At 43.9% G+C, this 12,500-nt stretch overlaps 1 protein-coding gene across 1 annotated transcript in view; it reads left to right on the forward strand.

The window, feature by feature from the left end:
* Positions 1-12,500, forward strand: part of LOC137640849 (hemicentin-2-like) — a 176,109-nt gene that overhangs the window by 96,228 nt on the left and 67,381 nt on the right. The window contains exon 6 of the mRNA XM_068373332.1: positions 523-735. Coding sequence (XP_068229433.1) covers positions 523-735 — 213 coding nt within the window. The remainder of the gene's footprint in view (positions 1-522; positions 736-12,500) is intronic.

Raw genomic sequence — 12,500 nt, forward strand, 5'->3', positions numbered from 1 at the left:
AGATATCATTTAGCATAAAGAGGTAAATCTTTGCATATAATCCAGCAAAAATCAAACTTCATTAAGCCATATATACTTATATATAATTCTGTGAATGTATGGCATATCCTCTTGAAATAATTGTTATAAATGTATTTTTTTATGTGTAACTTTAACCTAGTATTTTATCTATCTATTAAAAGAAAGGAAGATTTTTTTTTTTATAAAATAAAATAAAGGTGCTTCAAATAAACCTCTGTCTGTATGCTTCTTCAATATGAATAGAAATATCTGCCAAAATATAGGGTGCTTATTTCTTATTCAGTATGAATGTTAGTGTAACTTTAACCTAGTATTCTTGTTTATCTAATAGAATTTCATATGATTGTCATATCAGATACCTTAACTCTAATAAGACAACTAAAATGTCTCTACGAAACCCAATATTTTTATGCTTCTTGATTTAGAAAGGAAATGCCTTTCGTAAATGCAAGAAGCTTCCCTTTTATCAAGTGCGTATACTAATAATGTTTTACGTCACAGGTATCCCACCTCCTTTGGTGAGTTGGTGGCAGGATACTAAACTACTCGATAACAGCACCTACGTCGTGAGCACCATTGGGCCTCCAAAAACAGTGAGTGATCTGAGTGTTGGTCCCCTGACAAGGGAATTAGTCAGCCAACCTTTCACCTGCAGGTCTGAAAACAATCCTCTTTCGTCTCCCATCGATCGCAATGTACACATCAGAATGCACAGTAAGTTTACGAAACAATTGTTGTTTAATTTTATAATGGGGAGGAAAATATTGATTTTATAATCCTAGTTCTTCAAGAGATTAGAAAGTCATTAATTGTGAATGGTAAAGGAGTGAAGGAACGATATCTTTCATCATATTGGTGCCATAATAGAGCAAATTTAATTCAAAACGCTATTTTTGGCATAGTTAAATAAATAAAAAATCCCAATTTTTATTGATAAACTCATCAAACATACACACACATATATATAAACACACATATATGCCTACACACACACACACACACACACACACTATATATATATATATATATATATATATATATATATATATATATATATATAATTTATATATGTACACTCTTATACATATAAAACACTCGTATATCTATCTATATATACACAAATGTGTATAGATGTGTATATATATATTTATTAGTATATAAATTAGTAATAAACCAATACACCAATTCCCTAATATCGCAAGAGGGTCTGCCCCTCTCTTTTATTCTTCTCCTGTACTTCTCTTTCTCCCTATTTCCTTAATCTTTCCCATCACGAGTACCTGCCTTTGAGCTATAAACGGATTTTGAGCGAAGCGAAAAACATATTTTTGGGTGAGATGGCCATGTCGTCCTGATGGAAGTTCCTATAGGGTAGCTTCCTAGGGTATATTACAACTACTGCGATATTCCCAGAGAATTTACCTTAAGGTACCAGAATTCTAACTCCTGGAGCGAATATCCCTCCTGAAAGGGATATCGCGACATATCAGAGGACGTATTCTTGACACGCCACATGGCAATCTGCATCCTGAACAGAGATTTCGTCTCGTAGGAGGCGATTGGCAAGAAACGAATTCGGGAAAGAAAAAGGGGGAGCCGCTCCCAAGGCTCCCTGTCATCCGATTCGTATGCGTGCCTGGCGCCAATCCTGGCGCCATCTGTATTCCATGTAGCGTACACGAGGTGCTACAGATACTGTACGTAGGGAGGGGTCCTACAGCCCTTTCTTAGAAAGGCAAGGGCGGGTCCATCAGGACGACATGGCCATCTCACCCAAAAATAGATTTTTCGCTTCGCTCAAAATCCGTTTTTTGGGGTCAAGCCATGTCGTCCTGATGGAAGTATACCAGAGCATTTCTGTATCTGTGGATTCTCAGAACGTGCCGTACTCCCCGGAGGTAATTTTTCCCCGGTCGACTAGACCTAGAGACCTAAGATGTTACCGTTATACATCTTTTCAACTAACTATAAACTATGTTAGAGCTTCCTGCCCCCTACAGGGAAGAGTCCTAGTAGACTCTGGAAAAGTCTCGAAGAGTACATATACCTATGTATGAATACCAGGCAAGCTAATATAGTGGTCTCGCCCTATATTAAGTAAAGCATATTTTGTAAAGAACCACTGTGTCAATATATATTGACCAGTAATCTGCACAATACTTGTATTGGACAAAGGTTTATATCCGCATAGGAAGAAACTAATAAAACCGCCCTCGTCCCTTTATGGGACGGAGTCCTCCCATTAGGGGACTACATAAACCAATGCAACATAGCTTGCATAAAAGAACAATTCTATTAGAATTATCCCAGATAAGGTACATAGAATAAATGCTCCATTATACCAATAAATTGACACAGGTGAAAGAGACGCAAGGTTCTCAAGAACAAGTTTATTGACAGACAATAAATAGACAGGTTAACAACAATTATATATATATATATATATATATATATATATATATAAAGAAGATAACCCAAAACTTTAAGCATAAGTATGATAGTAAACAGAACTTGTTTATCTGAAAGGAAAAACATTAAATGCCACTTTTTTAAGATACCGAGGTATCAAGTCATAAAAGTCTGTATTACAAATCAATCACATTAGCGTTAGAAACGCTCGGCACACATGTCTGCACTTATGCTAGGTTCACCTTTGAAAAAGGAACAGTCTATGTGGGCACTCGGTGCCCTCATTTAGTTTGTAGTACAGTATGTACCTATACACTCACCCTGGACTTAATCGTCCCAATTAAGACCACTGTTCCTCGCAGAGTTAAACTGTAGGGTTAACTACACGACCCACTGCTACCACAGATCTCTTTAGTTCCTCTACTTGCTTCGCATAGTGGCGAAAGAACACTCTGGAAGACTTCCAGCCCGTGTATGAACGGAGATGTTCAAAATCCATACAATTAAAGAAATTTAGGGATGAGGCAACTTTCCTCGGATCGTGACCTGCGGGTGTACTGTCAGGATCCGCTCTGCGAATAAAATATATGATTTTCGGTCTGAGTTGATTCAGAGATAAATTTGAGCCTGATGTTTCTCCCCTGAATAGTTGACCACCCTTGAAGTCTGAAGTTCTACGAAGATAGACCTTTAGGCATTCTACTGGACATAGAGATGCATCTTCTTTCAGAGGGCAGATTCTCCAGGGACCCCACCTGTTGGTGGGTAACTCATTCTTGGCGAGAAACGTAGGATCCGGAAACAGGTTCAGTTCCCCCCCATCCAGGAACTGAACACGACCTGCCTCTCTCGAGAGGGCTACGATCTCACTAACCCTGGCCCGGGACGCGAGTGCAAATAGGAAAATAATTTTTTGTGTTAAATCCTTTAACGCACATTCTTCATTGCTCAACAGGGAGGCGAAATGAAGAACTTTGTCTAAAGACCATGAGATGGGCTTTGGAGGTGCTGAAGGTCTGAGCCTAGCGCAGGCTTTCGGAACTTTATTAAAGATCTCATTACCTAGGTCGATCTGGAAGGCAAATAAAATGGGTCTCATCAAAGCAGATTTACACACTGAAATCGTGTTAGCTGCCAACCCTTGACCATGGAGGTGGATGAAGAAAGATAAGCAGAAGTCTGTTGAGATCTCCTGCTGATTCTTTGCCTTTACAAAGGCCACCAATTTTCTCCAAGATGACTCATATTGCCTTCTAGTCGATTTGCACTTATATTCCTCTAGGAAGTCTATGCTGGCTTTCGAAATCCCGAAACGCTTTCTCACCGCAAGGGAGAGAAAATCATGAGCTGCAGGGTCCGGGTTTTCTGTAATGAAGCGCAGACAGTCGACTTCTGGACTCGCTGGGTCAGAACTGGATGTGGTAGCGGCACAAACTTCAGCTGTAGTTCCAACGCCAAGGGGAACCACATGCTGTTCGGCCACTTGTGGGCCACTATTGCCGCTACCCCCTTGAAGGATCTCAGTTTGTTGAGGACCCTCAACAGAAGGTTGTGAGGGGGGAACAGATAAATCCTGGACCATCTGTTCCAGTCGAGGGACATCGCGTCCACTGCTTCCGCTAAGGGGTCCTCGTACGGGGACACGTACAGGGGCAACTTCTTGTTGTCTTTCGTCGCAAAAAGGTCTGTCTGCAGTTCTGGGACTTGATTCAGAATGAAGGAGAATGATCCTGCGTCTAAGGACCATTCCGACTCTATCGGTGTGAACCTGGATAGAGCGTCTGCTGTCACGTTGCGGACTCCTTGAAGGTGAACTACCGACAGGTACCACTTCTTCTTTTCCGCCAATCGGAAAATGGCCAACATCACCTGGTTGAGAGGTGGTGACCTCGACCCTTGTCGATTCAAGCATCTCACAACCACCTCGCTGTCCATCACCAATCTTATGTGGATCGAGTGACGCGGGGAGACTTTCTTTAAGGTAAGGAGCACTGCCATAGCTTCTAGAAAGTTTATGTGAAAGGTCCTGAATAGCTTGGACCAAGTCCCCTGGACTTTTTTCCGATGAGAGTGACCTCCCCATCCCTCCTTTGAGGCGTCTGAGTGAATCGTCATCGACGGGGGAGGTGGCTGAAGAAGAACCGACTTCTTTAGATGTCTGGCTTGGGAACAAGGCCTGAGAAGAGTACGTAGCCGAGGCGGCACTGGTCTTCTCAGATCTCTTCGCGCGTTTGATGCATACCTTCTCCAAACTCCGGTTGCATCCTTTAGCTGTGCTCTTAGCACTGGGTCTGTCACCGAAGCAAACTGGAGAGAGCCTAGTACCCTCTCCTGTTCGTGTCTTGATATCCTTTCGGAATCTAGAAGTCTCTTGACAGAGCCCGCTATCTCCTTCCTTTTCTTCGCCGGGATGGAGAAACAGTGTGACAAAAGGTCCCAGTGGATTCCCAGCCACTGGAACTTTTGGGATGGAGAAAGTCGAGACTTTTTTCTGTTGATCTTGAAGCCTAGGTACTCTAGGAACTGGATCACCTGACTGGAAGCTTGCAAGCATTCTGTCTCGGATGCTGCCCACACCAGCCAGTCGTCCAGGTAGGCTACTACCTGAATTCCCTTTAGGCGTAATTGTTTGAGAGCTGCGCTCGCAAGCTTCGTGAAAATCCTTGGGGCTATGTTTAGCCCGAATGGTATGGCTCTGAAGGCGTATAGTCTCCGTTGTAGCCTGAACCCTAGGTAGGGGGAGAGTCGACGGCTGATTGGAATGTGCCAATAGGCGTCTGATAAGTCTATAGAGACTGAGTATGCCCTCTTGGGCAGTAAGGTCCTTATGTGTTGCAGTGTTAGCATTTTGAATTTGCAATTCACTATGAACTTGTTGAGTGGCGACAAGTCCAGAATGACTCTGAGCTTTTCCGAGTCTTTCTTGGGAACACAAAACAGCCTCCCTTGGAATTTGATGGACTTCACCTTTCGGATCACCTTTTTCTCCAACAGTTCTTGAACGTACTCCTCCAGAACGGGGGTGGAGTGTTGGAAAAACCGAAGGCACGGAGGTGGAGTGCTGTACCAGCTCCAGCCCAGTCCATTCTTGATTAGGCTTTGGGCCCAGGGATCGAAGGTCCAACGATCCCAAAATTTCATCAGTCTCCCTCCTACCGGTATCATTTCACTTGGACTGCCGTCCTGAGGTCTTGCCTCCCTGACCACGACCACCTCTGAATCCCCTTCCCCTTGAGGGGCGCCTAGACGAGCCTCTGGCTGCTCCTCTAGGCTTTGCTCGAAAGGAAGAAGACTGTCCTTCGAACGTTGGGGTGAATGTCGTGGACTGACCCGGCACAGCCTGGGGTACCCACTGAAAAGTGGTCGGGGTTTGTGCCACCATCTGGGGCACTGGAGGCAATGGCAATTGCAGTTGCTGTTGCTGTCTAGAGGGCTTGGCTGGCCGAGACGGTAGCCTAGTCCTCATATTCTTCCTCTTTGGTTGAGGACCCTCATCCGGGGAAGACTTTCTTTTGATAGCCAGGCCCCACTTCTGGAGAAGGTTTCTATTCTCCACGGCGGCCTTATCAACAACTTCTTTGACCACATCGGTAGGGAAAAGGTCTTTTCCCCAAATGTTGGATACTTCCTTGGCTCGTGCCTCACCGTAGCCCCGGTGAACACGAACTCCCTACAAGCTCTCCTTGCCTTGACGAAGCCATAAAGGTCCTTCATCACTGTGGCTAGGTGAGTCTTAGCCACCACCATGAACATTTCATGGACCTTGGGGTCACTTGCTATCGTTTCAAGAGTAGTCTGAAGAGACATTGAGGCAGCCAGTCTTTCTTTTGTCTCGAACTCTCTTCGTAAAAGAAAGTCAGACAGCTTGGGGAGGTCCTCGCCGAATTGCCGTCCGGCAATATCAGCCTCCAACTTTCCCACTGAGAACGTCAGATGGACGTCCTTCCAGTCTTTGTGGTCCATAGGCAGGGCCAGCGACAAGGGTTTACACTCCTCCAGGGAGGGGCAAGGCTTGCCGGCCTCGACTGCTTTTAGGACAGCCGCAAACCCTTTCTGTAAAAAGGGGAAGGCTCTAGCAGGAGAGGACACAAAGGAAGGGAGCTTCTTGCTCAATGCAGCTACCTTCGAGTTAGAGAAGCCCCTCTCCTTCATCGAGGATGAAAGTAGGGCTTGAGCCTTAGCGTGGTCCATGACTATGACCTCCTTCGGCTCTGTCTCCTCCCTTGAAGCTGGTTCTTTTCTCAGCCGGACATAGCAGTCCGGATATGATGCCTTGCTGGCCCAGAATTCCACCTCCTCTAGGGGAACTGAACCCAGCTTATCCGAGATGACAATCTTTCCAGTCGTCATCGGCATGTGCTCAGCATACCTCCATTGGTTAGCATCTGAGCACAAGGGAAGGTCTTTCACATTGAGCCTTTTCCGGGGCCCATGTGATTCTGCAAGGGACTGCATCCGCAGTTCCATAGCAGCCGCCTTCTCCTGATTCTCCTTCTGCATTTGTTGGATCATTCCAACAATCGAAGAGAGGGCCTGTCCCAGCTCTACTGGGAGACCGGCCGATGTTGAGGGAATAGGCTCCGGGATCTGAACCGGAGTAGCCGACACCTAGTCGACCTCATCCTCTACAACGTCCGGGGCTTGAACTTCATCCTGACCTTCTGCCAGGAGGTCTTCTTCCAAACTCTCGTCCACGTCAGACATCCTGTCATCTAACTGGATGTCTTGCATAGCGACCGCGACTTCAACGTCCACCTGGACCTGATCTTGGGGGATCTCCTCTTGAGGCTGGGGAATCACTGCATCAGCTGATGCCTTGGGAAAAAGATACGCCCTCATCTTCTCACTTGGAAGATAAGGGCCAGAGGTGTTCTTTTGGAAGCCCCTTACCCAGGTACGAAGCTTCTCCCTTGCTATATCCCTTGATTCCGCCGTCCTAGGGGAATCAAAAGCCTCAGTAATCAGGTTAGTGCATACAGTACATACCTGAGGGTCCCAATACTGGACATCATCCTTGGAGACAGCGCATGCTGCGTGTCTCCTACAAAACTCATGTCCGCAGAGGTACTTTTCCGCACTTCGGAGGGTCCTCCTGTAAAGAGAAGAAATTTCCATGAGTATCAAGTGAACTATGTATCACTGGATATGCATAGTATAGCATAACAATTCATAAAGGAAAGACACACACTTGTGTTTCCCTCACAACCCATTGTTGCAGCCTTCCAGATAATAAAATCAAATGGTTAATCTCTTCTAGAGTAACCAATGCAAGGTTTCCAGAGGAAACAGGTGAAGCTCACACCTAAGCAATGATTTTAAGATCCTGAATAATAGACAGGAAAGAACTCACTTTCCTATCTGTAGGGCAACAGCAAAGGGATGTGCAAGAAAACACAAAAGTGTTAGAACACACAGTGCTGTACCAAAACCCATACCATAGTTTTCTTCTTACTGTATATGCTATACTGAAGAATACTAGTACAGTATAGGAGGATACGTGCCGGCCGGCACACACCATAACTAGCTTTAAAGTATACTACTTAACAGCTATAAGGCGGCAGAACTCTGGTTCAAATGCATGTGCCGGCCGGCAGCAACTGCCGGCCGGCAACAGCCAATGTCGGCCGGCAATGGCTGCCGGCCGGCAACTACACAAGGTAGTACCCAGCTGCCGGCCACACTCTTGGTGACCGGCAGACAAGGGCTGACATAAGCCGGCCGGCAAAGGTACAAGACCGATGCCAGCCGGCAGCAAAAGAACCAGAGGACTACACCTGCCCGGCTGCCGGCCTCATAGGCCGGCAGCCGGGTCGGGTACAGCACTAGAAGAAAAATAGAATGGATGCCGGGATAAGAGTGTACACTACCTCCAAGCCCGGCAATCCGAAAGAGTGCATATAAGGAAGGGGAGAATCTAATTCAGGCTTCCTGACCAATGCCGTCTGGCTCTACAGGCAGGCATGGATGAGGGACCAAGGGAGGTCCGGGCAGCACTCAAAATATAAAACCCTTGCCGGCCGGCAAGGGGCTGAGTCAATTCCACATCCTAACCTAAACTAGGTCCAGATATAGAACGACGTACAGTACTGTAATGGCTAGGCCATTACGGAGATAGAGGGGGAAGGGACAAGAGGGTCCTACCAACCTTGCTTTAGTGACGGATCACCCGCAGCCAAGAAACTTATCTTAGCCTAAGGGAGATCTGAGGGGGAAGGCCAGCAATACTTGCCAGCTCCCAGAGCACCAAAGCAAGGAAGGTGTTGCTACTCCCAGGGAAAGAAACTTATCCTCCCCCGAGAACAGCAACAAGGACTAGTCTGGTAGATCACAAAAGAAGGAATCATATCCACAGAAACCTTCGGTAGTGACCTAAGGAGGCTAAGCCCCCTTTGTCTGTGTCAGGCCAGCGAGGGAGACTCTACCCCAAGCCAGACAAACACAGACTCAGACTAAAAAACTCTGTTGTTCTGTCCCTCTTTGAACCAGACTTACTGGAACAGGAAGGTACAGTAACACCCCAGTATAGTTTTATCGAAAATAAATTCGGAAAAAACCACTTAGGGATAAGCCCAAGGCTTAAACAGAGGGAAAGGGATTGCATACCTTCTCCGAAGAAAAGAAAACAACCAGGGAGTATGAGAAAGTATACTAAGGCTCCATAAGCAACTTAGCCTAGGCACCAAGAGAATCGATTACCTAAATCACCGAAACTCACTCGTATACTATCTTGGAAATATTCCACACAATCTTAAATGTATATAACATAGCCTAAAGCTTCAATAAAATTTTTATTACACTCGGAAAAACCAAAATCATGCATGAAGTACTAGGACCAAACGACTAGGCTACATGGCCTAGCGTAGGCCAGAATGGCGAATACTTCGCCAAAATAATACTAAGCACGAAGGAAATCCTATGTAATGCTAAATAGCTAAAATTTATTAAAGCAAAACAACCGGGAATGTCGCTCTGACTAACTAAACTTATACCTAGCGAGCGACAGCGTCCAGGACGCCTCCGGTAGACTACGGCTCTTGTATCAAAGATTAATCCTATTAATCACTCAAAAATTTACCAAGAGCCTACGTTTATACATAAAAGACATTATACTCAACTTATCAGAGGCCGACGAAGACGGAGAAGCCATGAAAAGTAGAATAAATCCAAGATTTGCGAGAAACACAGGAAAAAACACCGAGTTGTTAAGCTACGCAAAAAGGAATACAGATGGCGCCAGGATTGGCGCCAGGCACGCATACGAATCGGATGACAGGGAGCCTTGGGAGCGGCTCCCCCTTTTTCTTTCCCGAATTCGTTTCTTGCCAATCGCCTCCTACGAGACGAAATCTCTGTTCAGGATGCAGATTGCCATGTGGCGTGTCAAGAATACGTCCTCTGATATGTCGCGATATCCCTTTCAGGAGGGATATTCGCTCCAGGAGTTAGAATTCTGGTACCTTAAGGTAAATTCTCTGGGAATATCGCCGTAGTTGTAATATACCCTAGGAAGCTACCCTATAGGAACTTCCATCAGGACGACATGGCTTGAGCCCAAAAAACTGGATTGTATCCAGGGGTACTCTTCCTTTCCCTATATTCTCCACTTCCCTATTCTTATTATTGTTGTTGATTAGTATATAAATCACACATGCACGCACAAACACACTCACACACACACATATATATATATATATGTATATATATATATATATATATATATATATATATATATATATATATATATCATCAGCCGTTACTAGTCTACTGTAAAACAAAGGTCTCAGGCATGGCCTTCAACATGCTTCTGTTTATGGTCTTTCTGTGCCAGTCCACGCCCGCAAACTTTCATAGTTCGTTGATCCTTCGTCTTTTTTTTTTTCATTCACTGCTTCTTTTACAATCACTCCTGATCTTTTTTGTTCTTTTTAATGTCAATATATCGGCTGTCATTCTCATAATATGTCCTTCACATGTCCATTTGCTTTTCTTACATAATGTTAGAATATCCTCTACTTTAGTTTGCTCACGCATCCAAGTTGTTCTTTTTCTGTCTCTTAGTGTTATTTCCATTATAATTCTTTCCATAGCTCCTTGAGTTGTCACTGATATATGCTCTGAGGCTTTAGCAAGGCTCCAAGTTTCTGATGCATAAGTTAATAGTGGTAGGAACATCTAATTAAATACTTTCCTTTTTAGAGAAAGTAATCTTTTACTTTTCATGATATCATTTTGTTTATCAAATGCTTTCCATCCCACGGTTATCATTCGTTTAATTTTGTTCTCGTGCCCTGGGGAAACTCACTGCTTGTCCTAAGTACGTATATTTATCAAAAGTAACTAGTGGTCATCCATAACTCTTATTTGTTGTCTCAGCTATTCTATTGAACATTACCTTAGTTTTATTCATATTCATTTTCAGTCCTACCTCTCTGATTTCCCTATTAAAATCTCGCATATTTTATAATTCCTCCTATGATTTCCCAAACACAACTATGTCATCTATAAGCCACAAGTTGTTCATATTTATACGCACACACACATATATATATACATATATATAAATAAATATATATATATATATATATATATATATACTGTATATTTATAGATACATACACATGTATATATATATGTGTATATATATATATATATATATACATATATATATATATATATATATATGTATATATACTGTATATTTATAGATACATACACATGTATATATATATATATATATATAAATACCAATTCATCTCCCCCAATTTTGGGGGATAGCCGACATCGAACGAATGAATAAAAAAAGGGGACCTCTCCTCTCTACGTTCCTCCCAGCCTTACAAGGGACTCAACCGAGTTTGGCTGGTACTGCTAGGGTGCCACAGCTCACCTTCCCCCGTTAACCACCACAGATGAAGCTTCATAACGCTAAATCCCCTATTGCTGCTACCTCCGCGGGAAACCAAGGCACCGGAGGAAGCAGCAGGGCCTACCGGAACTGCGTCACAATCGCTCGCCATTCATTCCTATTTCCAGCGCGCTCTCTTGCCTCTCTCACATCTATCCTCCTATCACCCAGAGCTTCCTTCACTCCGTCCTACCACCCAAACCTTAGCCTTCCTCTTGTACTTCCCCCAATATATATATATATATATATATATATTTATATATATATATAAATATATATATATATATATATATATACTGTATATTTATAGATACACACACATGTATATATATATATATATATACATATATATATATATATATATATACATATATATATATATATATATATACCAAGGCCTTCCCCCCAATTTTGTGGGATAGCCGACATTAAACAAATGAAACAAAAAAGGGGACATCTCCTCTCTACGTTCCTCCCAGCCTGACAAGGGACTCAACCGAGTTTGGCTGGTACTGCTAGGGTGCCACAGCCCACCCTCTCCCGTTATCCACCACAGATGAAGCTTCATAACACTAAATCCCCTACTGCTGCTACCTACGCGGGAAACCAAGGCACCGGAGGAAGCAGCAGGGCTTACCGGAACTGCGTCACAATCGCTCGCCATTCAATCCTATTTCTAGCACGCTCTCTTGCCTCTCTCACATCTATCCTCCTATCACCCAGAGCTTCCTTCACTTCATCAATCCTCCCAAACCTTAGCCTTCCTCTTGTATTTCTCCCATCAACTCTTGCATTCATCACCTTCTTTAGCAGACAGCTATTTTATATTCTCCCAACATGGCCAAACTACCTCAACACATTCATATCCACCCTAGCTACTAACTCATTTTCTACACCCGTTCTCACCCTCACTACTTCGTTCCTAACTCTATCTACTCGAGATACACCAGCCATACTCTTTAGACACTTTATCTCAATTACATTCAATTTCTGTCTCTCCGTCACTTTCATTCCCCACAACTCCGATCCATACATCACACTTGGTACAATCACTTTCTCATACAGAACTCTCGTAACATTCATGCCCAACCCTCTATTATTTACTACTCCCTTGACTGCCCCCAACACTTTGCATCCTCTCTGACGTACATCTGCTTCCACACCA

The sequence above is a fragment of the Palaemon carinicauda genome, chromosome 1, assembly GCF_036898095.1.
Source record: "Palaemon carinicauda isolate YSFRI2023 chromosome 1, ASM3689809v2, whole genome shotgun sequence".
Lineage (NCBI taxonomy): Eukaryota > Metazoa > Arthropoda > Malacostraca > Decapoda > Palaemonidae > Palaemon > Palaemon carinicauda.